We start from the raw sequence: 26,310 nt of genomic DNA, 5'->3' as shown, positions 1-26,310 counted from the left end.
GGATGTAACAAGCTCTGCTGTGGTTCCTCTTATGTGGTTCAAGCCCAGGGTCAATAAGGAGGAAGAGCCTGGTCCCCCGTGACCATCCCCTGGCCTCCTTGTCCTCCTCCCATGAGTCCTGTTATATAAGCCCGGCGACAATAAGGAGGAAGAGCCTGGTCCCCCCTGAACACCCCCTCGGCTCAGAGTCCTCTGAATCATCCCCAAGTTCAGAGGATCTGGCTGATGCTGTGGAGCTAGTGGGGCAGCAACCATTCAAGCCACAGGGCACTCTGGAGATGCTGCACCACGTCCTCGACCTCACCCAAGCCATTGACACAAAAAAGGCATTGACTGTGCAGCTCCAAGAGCTGCTGCAGGTGTGCTTGAGCAAGGGGAAAGAGGCTGAGAGGAGGAGGATTGAGGCTATGACAGCCTCCAGCAACACCTTCCTCCTGGCCAAGAGGAAGCTGCTGTTTCGGAACCTGAGGCTGCTGCAGGAGGAGGACTCAGAAAGCCTAACTTGGTGCAGGCAGCATCAGCACGAGGTCTGTCAGCCACGCAAGAAAGTAGGGCAATGGCTCTGGAAGGCAACGGCTGCCATTTCCACATTCATCAGGAAAGGCTCCAGAGGCCATTTCCAAAGCCAGACCTTCCAGACCCTTGAAGAGCCAGAGAGGCAAGTGGATGAGACCGATGGCCACCTGGAGATGCTGCTGGACCAGCTCCTGGAGCTCACCCTGGCCATCCGGAAGACAAAGATGCAGACTAAGCAACTCATAAAGAAGCTGTAGGTGGGCTTGACCAAGTGGCAGGAGGCTGAGAGGCTCCACAGCAGTCTCCTCCGGCTGACCCTCAAGCAGCAGCAGTTTCAGCATCTGAGGCTGCTGTTGCAGGAGGACTCAGCAAGCCCAGCTTGGTAATGGGACTGTGCCTGGGAGGCCCAGTAGCAGCCAAGGCAAGCTTGGGTGGTGCCTACTTCACCTATATCAGTGCATGAGAACTGCTGCAGCTGATGCCTTTCCTAACTCCTTGGCACTGCCAAGCCCCCCACTGTGTTGCTCCCAGAAGAAGAACTGGTTCCCCTAGCAGCCAGGACACCTGGGACTGGGAACTTCCTGGGGCACCTATCTTCATCAATGGTACAAGCAGTGGGATTGAGTGCTGCACCCTCAGCAAGTTTGCTGTCCACATCAAGTTGAGTGCTATGGTCAAGAAATCACTGGCAGCCTTAGCCCCTGCCATCTCCCAGCAGCATTGGGATCCTGTCTCTAGAACCCAGAGGAAACAGGGAACACGAGTTGTGGCCTGTTCTGGTCATTTGGTTTGCTGCGACTTCACCAGAGCCAGGACAATGGAACTGGTTCAGCTGGTCGCTCTGCATGTTTTCTTCATCGTTGTGGTGAAGATGAGCCTGGAGGTAGGTGACCGATGACCAGGAGCGGGTGAGGGTGTTGGGGGGGAATGTTGCGTGGTGCTGGGAGCTGCTCCCATCTGACTGCTCTTTGGGGTCCTGCAGACGTGGCAGCAGAGGGGAAAGAGCAAGAAGAGGACAAGGAAGGAGAAGCTGAAGGGGTGGGGGGCTGAGAATGCCCCCAGTGCCAAGCTCCCTGCCAATGGCCAACAGCCAAGAGCAGCGGTGCGCCAGAGCCATGGTGAGGGCTGCCAGCCGCCCCTTCCTCCCCCTCCCTCGGCACCTTCTTCTGCGCCTGTGAGAAGAACCTCCCAGAACGCCAAATGCACACAGTACAGGAGGTGAGTGCTGGTGAGAGACCCTCATAATCTTCCCCAGACTCTCAACTCCCTTCCCTACCCCTGTCCCCACTGCTTGAGGAAGGGCTGCTGCCAGCAGCTCATCCCCAGTTGCCAGGATGTAACAAGCTCTGCTGTGGGTCCTCTTACGTGGTTCAAGCCCAGCGTCAATAAGGAGGAAGAGCCTGGTCCCCCGTGACCATCCCCTGGCCTCCTTGTCCTCCTCCCATGAGTCCTGTTATATAAGCCCGGCGACAATAAGGAGGAAGAGCCTGGTCCCCCCTGAACACCCCCTCGGCTCAGAGTCCTCTGAATCATCCCCAAGTTCAGAGGATCTGGCTGATGCTGTGGAGCTAGTGGGGCAGCAACCATTCAAGCCACAGGGCACTCTGGAGATGCTGCACCACGTCCTCGACCTCACCCAAGCCATTGACACAAAAAAGGCATTGACTGTGCAGCTCCAAGAGCTGCTGCAGGTGTGCCTGAGCAAGTGGAAAGAGGCTGAGAGGAGGAGGATTGAGGCTATGACAGTCTCCAGCAACACCTTCCTCCTGGCCAAGAGGAAGCTGCTGTTTCGGAACCTGAGGCTGCTGCAGGAGGAGGACTCAGAAAGCCTAACTTGGTGCAGGCAGCATCAGCACGAGGTCTGTCAGCCACGCAAGAAAGTAGTGCAATGGCTCTGGAAGGCAAAGGCTGCCATTTCCACATTCATCAGGAAAGGCTCCAGAGGCCATTTCCAAAGCCAGACCCTTGCCGAGACTCTCAACTCTCTTCCCTGCCCCTGTCCCCACTGCTTGAGGAAGGGCTGCTGCCAGCAGCTCATCCCCAGTTGCCAGGATTTAGCAAGCTATAATCTGGTTCCTCTTCTGCAGTACAAGCCTGGCAACAATAAGGAGGAGGAGCCTGACCCCCCAAGACCACCCCCTGGCCTCCTTGTCCTCCTCCCATGAGTCCTGTTATATAAGCCCGGCGACAATAAGGAGGAAGAGCCTGGTCCCCCCTGAACACCCCCTCGGCTCAGAGTCCTCTGAATCATCCCCAAGTTCAGAGGATCTGGCTGATGCTGTGGAGCTAGTGGGGCAGCAACCATTCAAGCCACAGGGCACTCTGGAGATGCTGGGCGATGTCCTCGACCTCACCCAAGCCATTGACACAAAAAAGGCATTGACTGTGCAGCTCCAAGAGCTGCTGCAGGTGTGCCTGAGCAAGTGGAAAGAGGCTGAGAGGAGGAGGATTGAGGCTATGACAGCCTCCAGCAACACCTTCCTCCTGGCCAAGAGGAAGCTGCTGTTTCGGAACCTGAGGCTGCTGCAGGAGGAGGACTCAGAAAGCCTAACTTGGTGCAGGCAGCATCAGCACGAGGTCTGTCAGCCACGCAAGAAAGTAGGGCAATGGCTCTGGAAGGCAAAGGCTGCCATTTCCACATTCATCAGGAAAGGCTCCAGAGGCCATTTCCAAAGCCAGCCCCTGCCGAGACTCTCAACTCTCTTCCCTGCCCCTGTCCCCACTGCTTGAGGAAGGGCTGCTGCCAGCAGCTCATCCCCAGTTGCCAGGATGTAACAAGCTCTGCTGTGGTTCCTCTTACGTGGTTCAAGCCCAGCGTCAATAAGGAGGAAGAGCCTGGTCCCCCATGACCATCCCCTGGCCTCCTTGTCCTCCTCCCATGAGTCCTGTTATATAAGCCCTACAACAATAAGGAGGAAGAGCTTGGTCCCCCCTGAACACCCCCTCGGCTCAGAGTCCTCTGAATCATCCCCAAGTTCAGAGGATCTGGCTGATGCTGTGGAGCTAGTGGGGCAGCAACCATTCAAGCCACAGGGCACTCTGGAGATGCTGCGCCACGTCCTCGACCTCACCCAAGCCATTGACACAAAAAAGGCATTGACTGTGCAGCTCCAAGAGCTGCTGCAGGTGTGCCTGAGCAAGTGGAAAGAGGCTGAGAGGAGGAGGGTTGAGGCTATGACAGCCTCCAGCAACACCTTCCTCCTGTCCAAGAGGAAGCTGCTGTTTCGGAACCTGAGGCTGCTGCAGGAGGAGGACTCAGAAAGCCTAACTTGGTGCAGGCAGCATCAGCACGAGGTCTGTCAGCCACGCAAGAAAGTAGGGCAATGGCTCTGGAAGGCAAAGGCTGCCATTTCCACATTCATCAGGAAAGGCTCCAGAGGCCATTTCCAAAGCCAGACCCTTACCGAGACTCTCAACTCTCTTCCCTGCCCCTGTCCCCACTGCTTGAGGAAGGGCTGCTGCCAGCAGCTCATCCCCATTTGCCAGGATTTAGCAAGCTATAATCTGGTTCCTCTTCTGCAGTACAAGCCTGGCAACAATAAGGAGGAGGAGCCTCACCCCCCAAGACCACCCCCTGGCCTCCTTGTCATCCTCCCATGAGTCCTCTTATATAAGCCCGGCGACAATAAGGAGGAAGAGCCTGGTCCCCCCTGAACACCCCCTCGGCTCAGAGTCCTCTGAATCATCCCCAAGTTCAGAGGATCTGGCTGATGCTGTGGAGCTAGTGGGGCAGCAACCATTCAAGTCACAGGGCACTCTGGAGATGCTGCGCCACGTCCTCGACCTCACCCAAGCCATTGACACAAAAAAGGCATTGACTGTGCAGCTCCAAGAGCTGCTGCAGGTGTGCCTGAGCAAGTGGAAAGAGGCTGAGAGGAGGAGGATTGAGGCTATGACAGCCTCCAGCAACACCTTCCTCCTGGCCAAGAGGAAGCTGCTGTTTCAGAACCTGAGGCTGCTGCAGGAGGAGGACTCAGAAAGCCTAACTTGGTGCAGGCAGCATCAGCACGAGGTCTGTCAGCCACGCAAGAAAGTAGGGCAATGGCTCTGGAAGGCAAAGGCTGCCATTTCCACATTCATCAGGAAAGGCTCCAGAGGCCATTTCCAAAGCCAGCCCCTGCCGAGACTCTCAACTCTCTTCCCTGCCCCTGTCCCCACTGCTTGAGGAAGGGCTGCTGACAGCAGCTCATCCCGAGTTGCCAGGATGTAACAAGCTCTGCTGTGGTTCCTCTTATGTGGTTCAAGCCCAGCGTCAATAAGGAGGAAGAGCCTGGTCCCCCGTGAGCATCCCCTGGCCTCCTTGTCCTCCTCCCATGAGTCCTGTTATATAAGCCCGGCGACAATAAGGAGGAAGAGCATGGTCCCCCCTGAACACCCCCTCGGCTCAGAGTCCTCTGAATCATCCCCAAGTTCAGAGGATCTGGCTGATGCTGTGGAGTTAGTGGGGCAGCAACCATTCAAGCCACAGGGCAATCTGGAGATGCTGGGCGATGTCCTCGACCTCACCCAAGCCATTGACACAAAAAAGGCATTGACTGTGCAGCTCCAAGAGCTGCTGCAGGTGTGCCTGAGCAAGTGGAAAGAGGCTGAGAGGAGGAGGATTGAGGCTATGACAGTCTCCAGCAACACCTTCCTCCTGGCCAAGAGGAAGCTGCTGTTTCGGAACCTGAGGCTGCTGCAGGAGGAGGACTCAGAAAGCCTAACTTGGTGCAGGCAGCATCAGCACGAGGTCTGTCAGCCACGCAAGAAAGTAGGGCAATGGCTCTGGAAGGCAAAGGCTGCCATTTCCACATTCATCAGGAAAGGCTCCAGAGGCCATTTCCAAAGCCAGACCCTTACCGAGACTCTCAACTCTCTTCCCTGCCCCTGTCCCCACTGCTTGAGGAAGGGCTGCTGCCAGCAGCTCATCCCCAGTTGCCAGGATTTAGCAAGCTATAATCTGGTTCCTCTTCTGCAGTACAAGCCTGGCGACAATAAGGAGGAGGAGCCTGACCCCCTAAGACCACCCCCTGGCCTCCCTGTACTCGTACTGTGAGCCCTGTGAGTCATCCTCAAGTTCAGATGCTCTGGCTTTAAAATATACCAACGCCAGTCCTCCAAGGATGCTGTGGAGCTGGGGGGGCTACTAAGCATTCAAGCCTGAGAGCCCTCTGGAGATGCTGCGCCACGTCCTCGACCTCACCCAAGCCATTGACACAAAAAAGGCATTGACTGTGCAGCTCCAAGAGCTGCTGCAGGTGTGCCTGAGCAATTGGAAAGAGGCTGAGAGGAGGAGGATTGAGGCTATGACAGCCTCCAGCAACACCTTCCTCCTGGCCAAGAGGAAGCTGCTGTTTGAAAACCAGAGAAGAAACCGGGAAGTCGAGTTGTGCCCTTTCTGGGTTTGCTGCAGCCCCACCAGAGAGGGAGTCAAATGGTACCCCGAAGACTCGATGGATATTACAAACCAGTATAATTGGTCGCACCTGCTGGCAAAACTTACAAGGGAAGAATCCAGTAGGGAACTTAGTCTGTGAAGGAGGCTATGAATGGAATAAAACATTATCAAATTGGACCTCATGGGGAAATCCTGGGACAGTGCCTGAAGAAGGGAGGAAGTGGACATCTGGTGTAGATCAATTTCAAATGGATGGCCAGCACCAGCCGGATACTATTGGATTTGTGGTAAATTGGCATATGGCTGGTTACCTGAGGACTGGACAGGGTCTTGTGTGTTGGGATCTATAAGACCCAGTTTCTTCCTCTTACCTATCGCTCAGGGGGGAAGATTAGGTGTGCAGCTGTACACAGAAACCGATGACTTACGAAGAATTAGGAGAGATCTACAAATAGGGAACTGGGAAGAAAACGAGTGGCCTCCAGAAAGAAGAATAGCTTATTATGACCCAGCCACCTGGTCAGAAGATGGATCCTGGGGTTACCACACTCCTATCTATATGCTTAACAGAATTAGAAGATTGCAAGCTGTAGTAGAAATCATAGTGAACAAAACAGGTGATGCTTTGAGCTTATTAGCCAAACAGGATACTAAGAGACAGACTGCAATATATCAAAACCGATTGGCTTTAGATTATTTATTAGCTCAGGAAGGTGGAGTATGTGGCAAATTTAACCTTACTAATTGTTGTTTGGAAATAGACAGTGAAGGAAATGTTGTGCATGACTTAGGGAAAGATATGAAGAAGGTGGCACATGTTCCCACACAGACATGGAATGGACTAGATCTTAACAGATTTTGGGAAACCACCTTTGGAGGAGAATGGTGAAACCAATTAGGAATAGTGGTAGGGGAATTGTGTTTGGGATTGCTAATAAGTCCTTGTATGATTCCTTGTCTCACAAGATTCATTCAAACTGTGATCCAGGGAATGCAATTTACTGCTACTCCAGTAGAATAGAGATAAGAGACAACTCCTCATGGTTTTAAAAATACACAACCAAAAGCCAGAGCCAATTGCATTACAGTTCATTTTAACCAAATTAGAGGATAAGACTCGAATTAATGGTATTCAAAAGAAGATGAGGGATTGTGATGAATGGAATGATAATTCATGTCAATTAGGTGTTTTGATTAAAGCAACAGCAGGAGCATGAATGATGAAACAAGGGATCAGTCACTGGGAACTTACATATGTAACTAGAGTGAGATTCATTTTAGGCTTTATTATAATCAGTTGTTTATGATTAATTTGACTTTAGTATAGAGTAAGATTTTAGGTTTTATTATAATCTGTTGCATATTAATTTTATTTGTTTTAATATATGTATACTAAGGCCCTAGTGAAATGTTAGGAACCAAGAGCTAACAGTTGAAATATTATGAAACAATAAGTTGTTCAAGGATGAGAAAGGAAGAGAGATTGCTACAGAAGATGTGAACACAAGAGACAAGTGTGAGAATCATAAGAACCTATGTGAAAACCCATCCCTGGGAAGGACGTTGATTGTAACAACAGAGCTACAAAGATAGAATCACAAGGACTCAGCACACAACCCACCAGCTGTGCTGACCAGAAGATTTCATCATTGAAAGACCACCAGAAGGACAAGATAATTTAAATAACCCCACCTTTATATGCATATGTATTAAGAGTAGAATATTTGAAGGGTAGTTAGAAAGTGATTAGTGTGCATTGTTGCACCCAGCGCTGTTTTGCATGTCTCTTATTGCCTTAAAATTGCTCCTTTTGAATTAAAACTATATTCAATCTACTTTAATTGGCTCTGTCATTAAGAACAATTTTTAAAGAAAAATAATGCTGGGTGCCTTTTAGCCTTGTTATCATACATTATTCTTAAACTCCATTGATGATTAAACTAAAATTCCAGATTTCCTGGCACATGAACAATTTCTTTCAGGGAGAAGGGAATTTTCTTTGCCAAGCAGAAAATTTTCATTCCAAAGTTTGCTAAACAAAATTGGCATTGACGTTGCTGTAATTACTAGAGTCAAGCTTCTGATTCTTAATATTATCAACCTGACAGATTTATTTCTTCTCAAAAAACAAACAAAAAACCCCTCCCAAAACCCCCAAACCAACCCAAAACCCCAACCCACCAAAACACAAACCGCTTCTCAGAATAAAAACATATATCTTCCTTCTATTTTCTGATTCTGAAAACTACTCGGTGCTGATCTGTGAACATAAGGAGAGTGAACTTCTTGAGGGTGACGTGAAGCACCACAATGGGGAGTAACCGTGATACAGTGGTTTGGGCACTAGAAAAGCTGCTTGGCACTAGAAAAAATGACAAATGGGTGTTCTTTTACAAAATATAATGAATTCCCTTTTTGTCCTGTCACAAACTGTCAAACTTCATTAATGAGAAGAAAGATGTGGTGCATGCTTACATAAAGGGTAATACATATTTAGAAAGGAAAAATGTTGCATGTTGCCACAGGGGGACTTTGTGACAGGTGCTGTGTAATGCTTTCCAAATGAGCAGGTATGGCAATGTAACATGGCTTCTGTATCTTCAGAGCAGTTTACTATGGTTTGCAAAAAAATTACTACATTTTTATGTGTAGGTACAGCTGGGTGTCTGTGCTTCAGGATAATATTTAAGCCATATTTACTTGCTCCATCTTCTTGGAGTTTGCAGCAGCTCATTGCTGCATATTTAACCTTACAATGATGCTTTTTAAAGTATAGCTTAAAGCTTCGTTATCTAAACGTGTTCGTGAAGTCAGACCACCTATGTCAGGTATTTGTCACGCACGGCTAGCTGTACTGGGGACTTCACCCAGACAAACGCAGCTGCACAGGTCTGAGAAAGGGCGGGCCCTAGTAAATCCTGTTAAAGCCACCAGGAACTTCGCTAAAAGTAACAGAATTAAAAAGTAGAGAGAGCAGGATCTGCTAAGGATAAAGGATCTGTGCTTGCGTCTTGGGGTGAGAGGACTCTCAGTGCTCCCTCCCTTCAGAGTCCTCTAGTGGAGAAAGAGCAGCAGGACCTACATTTCCTTTCCAAACCACCAAACTGGATTTACTCTTTAGGTCAAACGTTGTGTGCTCAAGAGTGCTGTCAAAGAGAAGACAGGGCGTGTTCAGACAGCTCAACTATTGACACTCCACTGGCCTTTTTAATCGCCTGGTTCCTCTATTTCCCTCACATTTCTTCCTCCTCAAATCACCCAAACCCCTCCTTTCTCCCCTGCTTGGTTTCTTCCCTAAACAAGGCATGGCTTCATGCCTCAGACTGGCAGCTTTGGCTTCTTCCTCACCAGCCGTTTCTGATTCTGTCTCGGGGTAAGTGCCAGCAGTCCCAGACAGCCCTGCAAGAAGGTCTCCCCTCAGTCCGCTTTTCCCCGAGCTCGACAGCCCCAGTTGCCTCAGCCCTCCCCGCCTGAAGGATTCTGTCCCTCCCCGGGCAGCAGCGGGCTGTGGCCGGTGCCCGAGCTTCCCTCAGGCGTTTCTGCGTAACGGCTGTGGAGACGGCCGCGAGCCGCCCGCCAACGGCAGCGACCGCAGCCTGGAGAGCCGCGCGGCTCCCCCCGCAGCTTCGCGCGCCCGGCGCCGGCGCAGAGCTGCCTGGGGGAACACCTGGCTGGGGGCCGCCTGGCTACAAAGCAGCTTGCCAGAGGAGGCCTTGGTGGGCACAAAGCTATGCCGGAGAGATCCTCTGCTTGGTGCCATCAGGGCGTCGGTAGACCCCACTTTGTGATACCATGGGCAAGACGGAGCTCCCATTTTCTAGCCGGGCAGGCAGAGCCCCCTCTGTGGGTGACACTGTGGGGTAGACCAAGTCCCCTCCCTGACATCCTTGGGCATCGTGCTCCTGCCCTTTGAAGAGTCCCCAGGATGCCCAAGCCTGCAGAACGTGGGCACCATCAGCTGCCACCCCTCATTTCCAGAGGGACTCCCCAGTGCCTCCTGAGATCCTGGCATCTCTCCTGTATTGGCCAGGGAAGGGCCTGGGAGGATGCCAGCTGTCACCATGGAAACTGCCTGGCCCAGGACATCGCCATGCACACAGAACTAAGAAAGTTCTGGTGCCTCCTATCTATGCAAAGGTTATCTATGTAATCGTGCCCTCCTTAAGGTCCATCCATCCACCCCCCTCCTGCATTCCAAGTAACAATTGTCAGTGACAGAGAATGGAGTCAATACGGATGACCAGTATGATCTAGTATTCTAGTATTGTTCCTTTATTGTACGAGTGTTGTGCTAATGTAGGGCAAGTATTGTGTGTATTAAGGGACCCTTTACAGCTTACTTAGACTCAGAGAGCATCATTGGCATAGCTTCATTGGTTCCCCACGAGTGACCACACATCGTACTATTATAGATTATTGGTCAAACTACTAATAACACACGAGGTTGTTGATGCCAGTGTGCGTCCTGTTATTCCCAGATAACTTTCTGTGTTTATAGCTACCAGTGCCCTGCTTTAGTTACATGCTGCAGGCACAGCACTGTTTAGCTACACTGCTATCTACTTCTGCACTGAGCATGCATGGCCTACCACCATGTCGGGCTCTAAGCTTATACAGCCAGATTGCTCGCACCGCTTACTGCTATCATTGCCACAAATCCCGCTTTTTTGTTTTTGTGAGCAATCTGGTCATGGGAGTTGTTCTCATCCCATACAAGATGCTACTTGCATACACAGAAGCAAGCAAGTTAAAACTAAGCTCTATAGCAAAAGCAAAAGTTCTGTAGCGCAGCATGTCTAACAGACTGATGTAACCCATACAAGGCATGGCGCTTAAATTGAGCTAGTTAGAATGTTCTAACAGAGATGGCATAATACATGGTCAAAGATAACAAACACTGTAAAGAACAACTTAGATCTTAATAGTTCCGATCTTTACATTTCGCTCTTCTTATTGACAGAGAGGACTTGATTATGCCTGAACACATTGCATACAGAGATTAAGACACAAATCCAATCCTCATCACTGTCTTTTACTGCTTTAGGGGTATTTTGCATCTTTATTTTTCTAGGATGGTCAAAAATCATAAATTGTTTAATGGTAGCAAGATTTTCTTTAACCTATAAAGGTAGATCTGGCCAGGCCCTAGCTTCACAGACAGAAAACTTGCAGGCAGACAGCAAGAGCAAAGAAGCTTCATTGCTTTGCCCAATATAAAATTGCACATAATCATGCATTTTTGCTCATCCTAGTAATACTGATCTCTTAATGTTCACACAACAGTTAAGCAATCATGACACTCAGTTATAAGTTAGATGCTTTCTGTTAACATCTTGGATTATCGTGACAGTCATTGAGGTCAGTGCTAGGCAAATTTGCTGACTGTCATTTTCATGACAGTTATGCTGTGTTCGTGCTGTCTTGTGGCAAGAGGGTTACAGCACTTTGCAAAGTTGTTGTTTCTGGGTGTTGACACGAGCTAACTATCTCTTGTTGGTACCATTAAAAAACTTTTTTGCTAGGGGGTATTCTCTCTTTTCCCCCCCTTTTTTTGGGGGTGGTGGTGGTATTTGTTTGGTTTTGTTTTCAGCCTAAAATGAAAATGCATGTTGTGTTATAATTAATTTTGACTTTCCCTCTACATGTTTAAAATTATGGCAAACTGGCGAGAGAACATATAAAATCCATATGTATATTTTCTCTAATCACACAACAATCAAACAATCATGATAGTCCTAATTCAGATGGTTTTGCGGTACATTCTTCTGACTGATGCTTTTCATCTCAGATTCAATTAACAGTTATTGTGATCAATGTTCGACTTCATGGGAAATGCTATTCTTTCATATTGTTGATTCTTCTGCTGTTGTTTATTGCGATGATTGCAGTTGACAGGGGTTAGTTATTTCTTGCTGGTATCATTAAAAACCATTAGCTATAAAATATACATCGTCGTTTTTCCTTTTTTTGTAGTTTATTTTTTTCTTGATATATTTTTTAACTTTGTTTTTGAATGCTATTATTTTTATTTTGTTATTTTATTTAATTTGTATGTTAATTTTTTATTCTAATTATCTTTATTTGTTAAATTTGTTCACAAATAAAGTAAACTTTGTTAACTATTTGTTAACTATTACTTTATTTGTTAACTTTGTTATTTATTTTTGTTTTTATTTTATTTTTTTAATTTGTATTTTTTAAAATTCTAATTAACTTAATTTTTAAAATTGTTTAGTATTTTTATTTTAATATTTTCAATATATTTTAATTATTTTTTTAAGTTTAATTTTTACTGCTTAATTTTTTATCTTATTTTTTATTTTTTATTTTTTAATTATTTTTGTATGTTTGTTGTATTTAATCTATTTTTTAAATTTTTATGTCATTTTATTTTTATTTTTTAAATTCAAATATTATTTCTAAAATTTTGGTTTATTTGAGCTATTTTTTAATTTTTAATTTTAAATGTTATTTTGTTTTGTTTTTATTTTCTTATTCTAATTTTAATGTTAATTTTTTTCATTATTTTTACATTTTTAAACTTTTTTATTTTTATGTTCCTTTTATTTTAGTTTTTATTTCAATTTTTTAAATGTCTTTAATTACTATTTTTTAAATTTTATTTTTTTAATTTACTTTGCTTTATTTTTAATCTAATTTTTCATTTTTTGTACCTTTTTAATGTATTTTTAAATTTTGTTATTATATGTATTTTTATCTATAATTTTTAATAATTTTTGCAATTTTTAATTTTTAATGTAATTTTTTCTTTAATTTTAATCTAATTCAACTTTTTTATCTAATTTTTAAAAATTTTACTTTATTAATCTACTTTTTGTTGTTGTTTTAACTCTAATTTTTAAATATTTTTTCCTTTTAATGATTTTTTCTTTTTATTTAAGGTTTTTTTCTTTTTTATTTTTTTAACATTCTTTTTATTTCATTTTTATTATTTTTAGTTTTATTTTTTTAAATGTTTTTAATAGTTTTTTTTGTTTTTTTAATCTAGTAGTCATAATAATCCTTATGTTTTTTGTTAATACTTATTTTTTGTTAGTAATCCTTATGGTTTTGGTTTGTTGTTGTTGTTGCTGTTGTATTACTACTATTATTATTATTATTATTGTTGTTGTTGTTGTTGTTATTATACGTTGTTTGGGGTTTTGGTTTTGTTTTTTTATTATTATTATTTTGTTCCATTGTCCTGGCTCTGGTGAAGTCGCAGCAAATCAAATGACTAGAACAGGCCACAGCTCGAGTTCCCAGTTTCCTCTGGGTCCCAGTGACAGGATCTCAACACTGCTGGGAGATGGCAGGGGCTAAGGCTGCCAGTGTCTTCTTGACCATAGCACTCAACTCGATGTTGTCAGCAAACTTGCTGAGGGTGCAGCACTTGATCCCACTGCTTGCATCATTGATAACGATAGGTGCCCCAGGAAGTTCCCAGTCCCAGGTGCCCTGGCTGCTAGGGGAACCAGTTCTTCTGGGAGCAACATAGCGGGGGGCTTGGCAATGCCAGGGAGTTAGAAAAGGCATCAGCTGCAGCAGCTCCTCATGCACTGATATAGGTGAAGTAGGCACTGCCCAAGCTTGCCTTGGCTGCTGCTGGGCCTCCCAGGCACAGTCCCACTACCAAGCTGGGCTTGCTGAGTCCTCCTGCAGCAGCAGCCTCAGATGCTGAAACTGCTGCTGCTTGATGGTCAGCCGGAGGAGATTGCTGTGGAGCCTCACAGCCTCTTGCCACTTGGTCAGGCCCATCTGCAGCTGCTTTATGAGTTCCTCAGTCTCCATCTTTGTTTTCCGGATGGCTAGTGAGTGTAGGAGAAGTGTTAATGTACAGTTTTGGTTGATGTCATAACATACAGCTTCATGTAGATGTAGCACAGATAAACCCTACGAAGGTCTACTCAAAAGTGCACTGCAACAGAGCTTTGTGTTATCATGTATTATAATTTTGAATAACAGTTTTTTAGTCTTATTATATTTTTATTAATCAGTTCAGTAGCTTCTATCTTCCACATCATTCATTGACACATTCAGAGATTCACTTGCTGATGTTTTGTCAACACTGAACTTCAGTCTTCACTTTGCAGCATTAATTAATTATGAGAATGAGGAATAACATGTACAATTATTTTATCTTCATCAGTCTTCATCTGCAGTATTATTATCTGTCTTTTGAGCCTTTACGTCTAATTAATCACACAGAAGCCATTGTCTTAGCATAGTCTCTTGTTTCTCTGTTTTTTCTTAGGTATTTCTGTCATGTTCTTAATGCTCCCTAGCAGGTAAGACAAAACATGTTTTCCTGCCTACTCTTTACATTTTAGAACAGTGAAATAGTTTATTCTGTGAATTTTTCAGTAGTTTTATCCTGTTGAGATACGACAGCGTATTTAGAAAGTCAAGGTGCATACTATTTGCAAGGAAGCAGAGAACTCTGACTGTAAAACAGAAACACTGCACTGTTGTGTGGTTTGGGGTTGTGTTTTTTTATAAGAGGTTTTCTTTTTTCTGATCATGTTTTTTATCTTAGAATCATAGAACCAATAGGGTTGGAAAAGACCTCAGAGATCATCAGGTCCGACCTGTCACCCAACACCTGATGACTAGCTAAACCATGGCTTCAAGTGTCACGTCCAATCCCTTTTTGAACACCTCCCTGGGCAGCACATTCCAATGGCAAATAACTCTCTCTGGGAAGAACTTTCTCCTCACCTCGAGCCTAAACCTCCCCTGGCACAGCCTGAGACTGTGTCCTCTTGTTCTGGTGCTGGCTGCCTGAGAGATGAGACCAACCCCCACCTGGCTACAACCTCCCTTCAGGTAGTTGTAGAGAGCAGTAAGGTCTCCCCTGACCCTCCACTTCTCCAGGCTAAACCACCCCAGTTTGCTTAGCCTTTCCTCACAGGGCTTGTGCTCCAAACCCCTCCCCAACTTCCTTGCCCTTCTCTGGACACGTTCCAGCAAGTCAACATCCTTTCTAAACTGAGGGGCCCAGAACTGGACACAGGACTCAAGGTGTGGCCTAACCTGTGCAGCGTACAGGGGCAGAATGACCTCCCTGCTCCTGCTACACTGTTCCTGATACAGAAATGAGCTTTGAGGAAGAGTAGGTTTGGACTAGATCCTAGGAAGTTCTTCAGTATGAGGTTGGTGAGAGTCTGGAATAGGCTGCCCAGGGAGGTTGTTTGTGCCTTCTCCCTGGGGGTTTTCAAGGCCAAGCAGGATGGGGCCTCAAGCTGTTGAATCTAGTAGTGAGACATCCCTGCCCATGGTGGGGAGGTTGGAGTAGGTTTTCTCTAAGGTCCCTTCCAATCTAAGCGATTCTATGATTCTGTGATATGTAGAAAACACATTGCACACATAGTGTGAATGATCCATTACCTTACCAGTTCCTTTTCTGTAAAACAAGATGAGAACAATGGTTCCTCCATTCTCCAAACACCTGAACAGTTGACAGCCTTGCAGTGGCAAGTTGTAATCCATTCCTTGCAGAAGGGATTTTTTCCAACCCTGATCCAGAACCTGCTTCCCAAGTTTTCACAGACCTGGCCCTTTCCCTGTGCCTATAGCCATCACTAGAAGGAAGATGTCAACAAAGCAGGGTTTTCCTCAAAAGCAAAAGCACAAGATGACTTCCAGTCTAGTTACAGAAACTCTGAAGTACAGTAGCTAGATGGAAGAGTTTTTCAACCATGCTGAGCTAATACAACTGAAATGTATGCCATTGGCTTATCAAAACACAGACCATCTGTTTCTGCGTAATTATTCTGCTGGAATTATTTTGTACAGCAACCATAACGATATGCTCTGCAGGTGTTGCATAACACAGGTTATCTTGCTTGTATGTTGATCTAGTATTTCTGGACATGTCTTGTGTGTCCTTGTATCAAATTAACTGCCAAAGTTGTATACGATGTGTAATCTTTATAGCTTTAACCTTACATGCATTTCCCCTTTGCAAAGCACATTTTTATTAGTTACAGTTTCAGATTGCTCCCTGCAGTTGAGAGCACACATATTCTTTAGGTATATATTTTCAGCCACAACAACAATTTTCTGCTCTTAGTATCGTTTTCCCTGTTACTATTTTTGTTTTAATCTCTATGTATAATTTACATCCCTGGATGTTTAACATTTCGTTATTTTGTTGTATGTACATCTCTTCTGTTTTAGTAAGGTCATGCCCTTTTGCTCTAGGAATGTTTATGAGTGGCTTGACTCTCAATTGCTTCTCTGCATACCTGAATCAAGCTATTACTAAGATAATGCCTCCAATGGTACATGATTTCCACAAGGTCCATTCTTGCTGTTGGTTATTAATAGGAAAGAATTACTGCATTTTCCCACATTCACATGTTTAAGGCCATGGATAGTTGACATATGTTACTGAATCAGGAAAACAAATAAAATTACAAATTGTAGGCCAACAAATCTTTTCTTGGGTTTAACTTTGTCGTTTCTATCCCTTCAAATTTTAGTTGCCATATTCAGCAAATATTTTACCTTTTACATCACTGATTAAACTAAGAGGCAAAATAATTTAAGAGCTCTGACTGCTCTTGAGTGTCAGAAATTCAGATGCTTATTAAGTGCTTGAAAGTGTATTTCTTTAAAGGTATATTGTTTCACATTCAGTAGTCAGTAAAACATTTAGCATTTGTGTATTCTTAAATTTATTTAAATATTGCAATCTTTTTTTCTGTAGTTCAAGGAAAGTTTTAAAGGCTGTACACATTATTTCCTCATTCTGAAAGAATGACTAACCCTAATTACACCAAATATAATCTTCCTCTTGCCTTTTATAGTTAGAAAAATAAATCTGCCTTTACAAAGTGTTATGCCTTTGCTTGTTCCTAATAAAAATATCATGTCCCCACTCACTCTCTATTTGAAAGGTTAAGAAAGACCGACGATCAGAGCAGAGATCAGTGAGTCAGTGCTAGAGATGGGTCGGGAGTTTAGGCATTGACTTAAGTCATACACTGCTCTGAATCCTATTTTTCCCCCCTGTTCTTTCTTCCCTAAATTAAAAGCCTATTCTGGAACAACAGCAATCAGCCTTTTTTGTATCTCCCAAAATACTCCTGAAGGTGCAGCTACATAAATTGGAGTTTCTTGTGATGAAACATGAGTCTGTTGTGGTTTTCCCTCCTCCAACATTTTTAGGAAAATTAAACTGTTATCCTCTGCCTTCTCCACTGACCTTTGGCTGTAACTACTGGGGACAGAGAGGAGGAATAAATGGTGAAAACAAACTCCATGACATTTCTTCAAAGGCTTTTTGTGAGAAATAAGAGAACAAGTCATGAGGCATGACTGCACCAGCCCCATGTTAAACAGAGAGAGAAAATCCTGACACTTGTAGAAACTCTTTATAGAGCTAATCACTTGAGAATTGAAAGAAGTTGTGAGCCCAACGCAAGTTAAATACAGTACAGTGACATCTCCTTCCTTGTTTTTGGAGCTGAGTAATTACAAAATAATGGGATATGCAGCATGTGATCAGGACACAAGGATCTGGACATCCTTCCCAAAACAGGCCAGTCTCTTACCTTCAGTGAAAGAAATTTGCTGTTTGATATTATTAGAAGTGAAAGCAGAACTGGCTAATTCTGTGGAGATGAATTAACCTCCTGAGGTTACTTTCTTGTTTACCAAGGTCACCTAAGCCCCTGCTGAATCAACAGAGGACTGTATCTATCTACCTTCTGGGACAAGGAGGAACTGGTTGAGGATCCCGACTATTGCAGGGAAAATAATCAAATTTGTCTTCTGCTGCCTCATATCACACCAAGCCCCAATCACTGTGTTTTCAAGACAGAGCTGGACAGGGCAATGATTGGACATACTGCTTCCCTTGCGCTTGGCTAGTCAGAACATGCAAGCAGGCACGTTAGGCTAAGCGATAACAGAGTCAGCATTTACCTTGCTGGGCAAGAAGGGCTGCAGGGGTATCCACCACTGTTTGCCTTTTTTTAAAATTTGCAGTCAGCACCTTGCTCACAGTGGGGACTGCAAGAAGAAGCCTCTATGAAGAAAGGTTGGGGCTGACCTGTGCCAGACACATTCAGTACCAGACAGTTCCAACAACCCCACTGCAGGACGCCGCTGAGTCCCTCAGCCAAGGTGGTGCTGCCTTTGGTAAAGTGTTTTTAAAGGTCTCATTTTCTTGACTCATAAGCTGTCTTGTTTGTGATTTTTTTTCCAATCTTCTCCTCCCATTTCACTGGGGAAAGGGGGCTGACCAAACAGCTTATTGAGAACTTGTGTCCCAGCCAGAGCAAATCCACTCAAGTCCAGCAAAAACCAAGTTGTTTCTTGTTTGGGCTTAAGGCTAAACAACAACAAAAGCCATAAAGGAATTCAGGCTGCCAGTTTCTGCTTCCTCACAATGTCTGTGCACTGAACTTCAGAACATCATAAAGTTAGGAGACTTGGTTTTCAATGAACTTAGAAGCTATCATTTTACAGATGTGCAAAGTACTATGAGACTGATTACACAGCTCTTTAAGTAAGAGAGTCTATCTGATCTTCTGCAATGTCAGTGAGACCTTCAACTGTCAGTATTTCCAACAGCAATTTATAAAGTCCAGTTTCTAGAGGATCATTGGAAATATAACATGAATTAATCTGCGGGTTAATAAGCACAAAGTAAGGTATAAACATCCAACATGGACAACTTCCATCATCTACTTCTATCCCTTTCTTGTTGATTAGGCATATTGTTCTTAAACCTGTCCAGTAAGTGTAAATCTTACTTCAGCAACTTTCATTCTGCGAGAATCTAGGAATTCTTTCCTCAGCTCCTTTATCTCCTTGCCTGAAGGCATGTGTATGGAAAACAGAAACTTCAGAAGCTAATACAAAATACTCCACACGAGACATGAGCTGTAAAAGATAACTGAAATGGTTACAAAAGCAACAAAGCATGCATAACAAAGCATTCTTAAAATACAAATGCAGCCTTTATTGATTTTATTTTGTCAGCTACTATAAACTTGTACCTTATAAACTATGTTTATGAATTGTATCTATAAGTTTTAATTCCCACTTTAAAATTGGAATTAGTGTTTGGTTTTTGTTTTGAATTTGCATGCATTCTTAAAAACAAGTATTATAAAATGTGACTGAAGAACAGATGCATAATAAGGAGAAAATGGAATACTGGCTTAAAATGAAGGCACTCCAGATTAGAGAACGCATTCTTTTGGAACATTACAATGCATGCTACTTGAACTGAGAAAGTAAACTTCTGTTAAAAAAGGAACAGATCACCTACAAATGAGCAAGGCAAGCCTTTCTTGTTTGTTTGTTTTTCATGGTGTCACATGGAAGTTACACAGGAGACCCCAGTGATCACTAGGGAATCTGCCGCAGCCCAGTTTTTCCAACCCAACTAAGTCCATACTTTGTGGTTTAACACATCCCCCTTCTGCTGCAGGCCGCAAGAACAGGCGGTCAAACCTCATCTTGGTTTTGTAGGTTACATTCAGGTTGGAGTTGGACTGCGTGTCCCAAGTGTAGCGGCAGTGCTCAGGTTTGCCCAAAAGCTCCCAGATATCCACAATGTTGCCAGGTAACTTACCAAGTCTAGCAACCTGAAAGCAGGGGAGAAGGAGGTGGAGAATACACAGGGTAATGAATTGACAAATTTTGCCAGCAAAGCCAGAGAATATCACTCTTTTCTTTGTTAAAAACAAAGATACTGGAGCTCTTTATAAATTGTGGTATTTCTGCAGGATATTCTAATGCCTGAGCAGTTCTTGCACTACTTCTGAAATCCAAACCATGATCCAAATAAACATTCAGCTCTGAAATTCTGAGGTTTGGGAGTCAACACAAGGTTGCCTGGAACAATGTCATTCCAGTTCACTGCAACGGAATTTCAGGATGGGGGAAGATGGAACACTGACCTTTTAATAGTAATGCAAAAGTTTCACTGTTAGCATTAGCAGCCAAAATGAACTTCTACTTTTGACTGTCTTGATGATGGGGGATTCATTTTAAACTCCCAAGCTCCATCTTGTCAGAGCACGCTCTTCTTTCACACTTCTACAAGCATTAACTCTGAGAACCAGAGTTGAGCAAGTAACGAACAGGTTCTCCAAACAGTGATGATGTCTCTGAAGCTGAAAACTTTATCAACACTCCCTGTGTGTTCTCAGATATAAAGATTGCAAAAAAAGGGTGTTGTTATTGAGGTTGAGGGGTAGAGCTCTTCATATTTATCACCTCAGCTGTAACAATGCCTCAGGACAGCAGTGGCAGCCCTTCTACTTATGAGACACGCTTCTACTTTTTAAGAGTAGATGTTGCCTATCTCTGTTCCACCTAAGCAGGGCATTGATCCTAAAGAAATGGAGAAGCCTGAGAAGATTATGTCAGAATACCTTCTCAAAATAACAAGGTGGCTTATTTCTATTTACCTCACTGTCTCTGAGGTTTGTATCCCCTCCAAATATAACAGTGGTGGACTCTGACTCCTCCTGCATTTTCTTTAATGCTATTTGCAGTTGCTTTACACGCTCCTTGGAGTGTGGTTTAGTGCTCTCCAGATGAGAGGTCATAAGGCAAAGTTCAATACCAGATATGCTCACCTGTGCATGAAACAAAGAGGTAATATTACTATCCACACCATGATAACAAGTTCAAAGACAAACTCTATTCACAAAGTATATGACAGAGTTCTGGTTAATGTTGGTTTTTACACTGAGGAAAAGTGGTTTAGAGGAAGGGAGCAGGATTTCATTTTGTTTGTAACTCAGAAACTATGAGACTAGAGAACAAAGCACAGACAGTTACTTCCATAGAAGGTTCAAGTTTGTTAGTATCAAATGCAGCTGAGTTTGTATGTTTGGAGAAGTTGGTTTCCTGCTGTTTGAGAGTGTCACAGAGTAAAGCCAGTTCCGCCTTTTCCCGGATTTTGATGTGAAAGCACAAATACAGCTGTTTCATACATACTGACTCACTCACATGCACAACTAAAAGGTTCCTCATCATGGAGGTTGTTGGAAAAGGTATTATCTCATGTTTCAGCAGCTTCACACTTGATTTCTTCAACATTATGGCAGTGAAATAGCCAACTACATTACCTAAAGGACAACAGGAAAAGACACAGTCAAGAATAGTTTCTACACTGCCATAAAGAAGTTAAGGTTCTGAAAGAGACCTTTTTACTGTGATCTGGGAGAATCACATTAATTTGAAGGACATAGAAGGTCAGTTCAAAGTTTCAAGTAGTGTGCATCAAGCTATATCCTGATATCAAAACACAAAGGTAATTTAAGTGCTTCCTTCTTCACTCTACTCTTTTCATCCAGAGATTTCAGCAAGGAACATGGAATAAAGCTAAGCTTACTATTTCCAGTTTCTGTCTTTAGAAACTGAGGGTTATTTTTCACCTGGAATAATGGTGTAGTTGCTGAGTCTCTTCTGTAGAAAACCGAGATGTGGTGGTACAACCTCTTGTAAAAACACAACATCTGGACTGTATCTGAAAGCAGCAAGAGAAGATTTTAAACTAACTACTCAAAGGCAGCACTGTTAGACTCCAAGGTCAAATAGAACAGGGATTTCAGGTGCACCTTATGCATCTTCCTATGTTGTAAGAAACCAATTTTAGAAAAAAAAAACAACAACTCTCTCCATCACATTCAGTGGCAGAGACACATCCCTGCCATGGGGGTGGGACAGACATGGATCTGACGTGATGAGAAAATGCATTACTTCTTTATACCATTGCAGCCGGCTGCATGGCAATAGAGAGATGAAGCGATACTTACAATCTTACATAAGAACAGACTCCTCTAGCTCGCTCTATTAGATTTCCTACATCCAGCCCATCAATGTTCCAGGTCAGCAGGGAGAAGCTGCTGTCATCTTCTTGTTGCTTCAGATCTGCACTGTTGACACCACCATTACTAGTAGTTGCATCATCTGTGAGGTCAATACTGAAGAGAGAGTTTACTTGTTTGTCAACGTGCATAATGATATCCCTGCTGCAATTACCTCCCTTATCTTCTGAAGGAAAGTTTTAGACCCATCTCAACTTAGAGGTGACCAACTAAAACTTTCCCAACAAATGAGTTAGCATATATTGGAAGTGCAGTGACTAAAATATGCAGGCTCAATCATACATAGCCTTAGTACGGAGGTGTAGTAAGCAGCTTTTCCTGATGGTCACAGACACAGGAAAACATCTCACATTCCAATTTAACTGAAATCAGACAGCAGCCAATGTAAACTGTCTTTATCTCAAGCAATGGGTTTTCCCAGGTTTACCTTTCAGAGTCCCTCCCCAGTCCCACTGGGAGGGGAGGAAGCAAGCAGCTGTGTGCCGCTCAGCTGCCCACCAGGGTTAAACCACACCACCAATGCAGTGTGAATTACTCAAGTAAAGGGGAAGTCTGAAACAAAATACATTGAACAGTATAGTAAGATTTGACAAACTGTATTTTGGCACAGTTGAGATTCTAGAGTTTTGTTTCTATACATAGGATTTGTATGCACCCATGAAAATAAGGTCTGGAACCAAAACAGAACTTAGTAATGGTTTATGTTCTTCCTGCTGCACAAACACTGTAGGACTCTGGTACTATGCACACATGCTCTAAACTGAACAGAAAAAGAAAAGCTGACAAAGGAGGGGAAGTGCAGAGATGTTTAAATAGGTAAATAATGTGGTATATGCTGCCAGTATTTCCCTGAAGACTTTTTTACATTTATACTGTCATCTGAAGGACTATGAGATGAAACATGAAAGTCTGCATAGTCAGCAGAGATCCTCCCCTCTCTGGGAGGTCTCCAGGCAGTCCTCTCTCCCAAAACATTCTGCATACAACAGCTCAAGACAGAGCCAACAATAGAAAGGCAGAGGCTGGAAAAGAAAAAGGTGCTGTCAATTGGCTATGGATAAATGCTGACTCAGCATGCACTACCTGGAGTCCAATGCAACTGTTCAGTAAGCTTCCAATGTTTTTACACATATGTGCATCGAGCAAAAGCAGGCATGCTGTTATCAAATACAGCTTATCCAGAACTATGCAGATCATAAGGCCTCTTCTATATAACATGCAAGTCAGTAACAAATAAATCTACAGGAAACAACTTTCCCTCTGGGCTCTGAATGGCAAGGATTTGTAAAAATTCAATTCCACAGGCAGTTCAATACTTTTGGTGTGCCCTATTAAGTATGCTGTGAGATCATCTGTGGAGGAGACAGGTCCTCATTTCCACAAGTACATTTAACAAGGTGTGCATGTATCTGCCACTCTTATATATAGGAATAGAAGTATGCATACATCTAGCACATGACATACATACACTAACAAACAAATGTGTGGGTATGTACAGTAATATCCGCGTATCTATTGCTGCACAAGGTTAGACAATGAAAATAAAATTGACTTGTCCCTTCTCTAGAAGGCTCACAGTCTACTGATACCCCTCTCAAGAGGAGCTGCCTATTCTCCTCAATGGGAGCAGGCTTGGGTTGCAACATCTAGCGTGAAAATATCAGTGTGAGAAAGGGAAACCACCTCAGCAGAGGTGCGAGGTCTGGCAAAGCTCTAAGATGAGAGCTGCTCCCCAGGATGAAGCTATGACCCGGAAGATAATTCTACCCAGGTGCCCCCCATCTGCCTCTTCCTGTCATACCAATTCCCCCTGCTCCAGGGGTCACCTACCATCTCACAGGCACTTCGCTGGCTGGCGGTGCCTCGCCTGCTGCCTCCATTTCTGCAAACTCCTTCACTATCTGCAGTTCGAAATAGGCATGCAGCGCCCTCTGAAACACAAGGGTGGATGACAGATGGTAGAGATTGGACCACAACCCTGTGGCAGCCCTGGGCCACGCCCCAGGGCGTACCTGCATGTGCCAGTCATTACTGGCCAAGAAGCTTTGCGCAACCTCCGTATCACTGCGTGTGATATCAACAAACTCACAACACAGCACCTTCCTCCGCTTCGCCAGGTGTAACGACCCCACTCTCTGCCCCTGCTGCTCCTCTGCCAGCAGCAGCTCCCCAGTCTCTGCTTCTTCACAATGTGTGTGCACTGAACTGAATCAGAAGGAGACTTGCTTTTAAATGAACTTAGTACTTCGCATATCTATAAAATGATAGCTTCTATGAGACCTATTACACAGCTCTTTACGAGAGACTGTCTGATCTTCTGCAAAGTCAGTGAGACCTTGAACTGCTCAGGCTTTGCAATAGCACTTTATAAAGACCAGTTGTTGTGGTTTGACAGGGTGTCTTTACAAAAAAGCTGAGCTGAGACCTCCAGGAGGCCCAGAGCATCCACACTCCAACCCAGAGGGTGGACATGGGAAATCATGTTGTTTCATTCCCAGAATGCCTGCATCTAACCTTTATAAGGTGACAGCAGATGCTGCCTCTTCGTCTTTCCTATTTGTCTCTCCTTCCTGATCTGCTTCCTTGTATTTGTGGTTGTGGTGGAGTGAGGCCTAGAGCAATCTTGGCACAGGCCTGGTGCTGGCAAGCCAAATTTTAGCTGCGTCACTTCAGGTTTGGTAATCGGGGGTGCAGAGAGGCATGGTGAGGGAGGCATTTGGGTCTGCAATTTTTGGCCTGGTTTTGGTGGAGGTTTGTAGATATTTTGGCTTAATGGGCTTCAGTGTTAAGCCCAGACTATGGCTTTCATGTATTTTATATGGTTTGCACTATAGTTTTGTAGTTATTAATAGCACTTCCATTTAGACTTCCAATAATATTCTGTGTTTCTCTGCAAATCCTTGCATGGAGTTTTCTTTAAGTACTTGAAGAGGTAGAGAGCCTGTCTTACTCCCTTAACTCAAGACACCAGTTTCTAGAGGCTCACGGGAAAGACAACATATTTTAATCTGCAGGTCACTAAGTACAAAGTAAAGTACACACCATCCCACATGAACAACTTCCATCATCTACTTCTTTTCTTTTTATTAGGCTTATTGTTCTTAAATCTCTTCAGTAAATGTAATTCTTATTCCAGAAACTCTCACTCTGTGAGAATCTAGTAATTATTTCCTCAGCTCTTTTATCATCTTGCTGTGGTAGCAGGCCCCTTAAACCACCCTTTGCTTAACCATCCCCTCCTTAAGGGTTTGAATGGGGATAAGCAGAACAGCACGATAGGAGCCAAATAGGACACTCTTCTTTTCCACCGTGGGCTGGGGGCTGCACATGTAGCTTACTTCCACACCATGTGAGATTCCTGCATTGTGAATCCTCCACTGGGATCTTCTAGGCCGAGTGATTCCTGCCCAGTATTTATGCCAACGGACGCATTTGCCTAGAGAGTTAATTAATCAGAGTGATCTGAAAGTGGGAGCGCACGACTCTCTGATTTCTGCTACCTGGGCCATGTTTCCGCTATGCCTGCCTTAATGACTGTGCTATTCACTGGGAGCACAACTTTGCTGCAAACCTGAAGCACCTTCAGCAGACAGAGGGCTGAGATGCTCGCAGAAAGCCACTTCACTTGGTTTAGTGCAACAGCACTTTGTGGATTGATTATTTTGCAGTTTCTGGAAGCTGTTTTCCAGACCACACAACCCCTGAGAAATTCTCCACCTTCATGGTACTGCTTTCCGGGAGTGAATTTGGCTCTTTTGGCCTCACTTTCCTCCATTTTATGAGATTCAGTGGGCTGTTTATAAGTGGGGCAAAACTGTCTTGTGGGCATATCCAACTTTTCAAATTGTTTTGAAATTGTTAATGCTCCCTTATTGTGACAGTATGAATGCTCCCTTATTGTGACAGTATGAATGCTCCCTTATTGTGACAGTATCTCCCTCTTGAATATGCAAACCTGTAAATAAACCTCTAATTTGCTTTATATTAAAAAAAAATTACATTCTCCTAACTCCTGACTCTCGTTCATAATTAGTAACTATAACACATGCCTGAAGCCATAGATATGTACAGCACAAACTTCAGAAGCTAACACATAACATCCCACAAAAGAGTGGGATGAAATGCTTACAAAAGCAGTAAAGCACACAACTAAAAGTATTCTTCAAAAAAAAGCAGCCTTTATTATAATACATGCCAAAGTAAAAGTAATGTTGTACTTTTCAACACTCTCTATGAATTATATTTACAGGTATTTTCCTCCCACTTTAACACTGGAATTTCTTTGGAGTTTTGTTTGGGTTTTGGGGTTGGGTTGGGTTTTTTTTTTGTATTTGCATACATTGTAAACAAACAAATACTATAAAATGTGACTGAAGAACAGATGCATAGTAAGAAGAAAATGGAATGCTGGCTTAAAATGAAGGCACTCCAGATTAGAGAACGCATTCTTTTGGAACATTACAATACATGCTACTTGAACTGAGAAAGTAAACTTCTGTTAAAAAAGGAACAGATCACCTACAAATGAGCAAGGCAAGCCTTTCTTGTTTGTTTGTT

General features: G+C 43.9%; 1 protein-coding gene across 1 annotated transcript; it reads right to left on the bottom strand.

Annotated features, from left to right (window-relative positions):
• Nucleotides 1-19,213: 19,213 nt before the first annotated feature.
• Nucleotides 19,214-22,682, bottom strand: LOC104306087 (tyrosyl-DNA phosphodiesterase 2-like). Its single transcript, XM_054164181.1, has 5 exons — nucleotides 21,682-22,682; nucleotides 21,301-21,392; nucleotides 20,873-20,991; nucleotides 20,326-20,496; nucleotides 19,214-19,497 (listed from the first exon to the last, which is right to left on the bottom strand). The coding sequence occupies exons 1-5, from the start codon at nucleotides 21,882-21,884 to the stop codon at nucleotides 19,216-19,218; spliced, it is 867 nt and encodes a 288-aa protein (XP_054020156.1). The 5' UTR covers nucleotides 21,885-22,682; the 3' UTR covers nucleotides 19,214-19,215.
• Between the last annotated feature and the right edge of the window lie 3,628 nt (nucleotides 22,683-26,310).

Source organism: Dryobates pubescens, chromosome 9 (assembly GCF_014839835.1).
Source record: "Dryobates pubescens isolate bDryPub1 chromosome 9, bDryPub1.pri, whole genome shotgun sequence".
NCBI classification, from domain to species: domain Eukaryota; kingdom Metazoa; phylum Chordata; class Aves; order Piciformes; family Picidae; genus Dryobates; species Dryobates pubescens.
Note: the sequence above shows the minus strand (reverse complement) of the source record. Positions and strands in the feature narration are given on the sequence as shown.

Excerpts from the sequence above, each read along its gene's own strand:
- LOC104306087 (XM_054164181.1), bottom strand. The coding sequence starts at position 21,884 with ATGCACGTTGACAAACAAGTAAACTCTCTCTTCAGTATTGACCTCACA. Across the intron at positions 20,992-21,300 it reads CAACTACACCATTATTCCAG|GTAATGTAGTTGGCTATTTC; the intron begins GTGAAAAATAAC and ends GTTGTCCTTTAG. Across the intron at positions 20,497-20,872 it reads GGAACCTTTTAGTTGTGCAT|GTGAGCATATCTGGTATTGA; the intron begins GTGAGTGAGTCA and ends TTTCATGCACAG.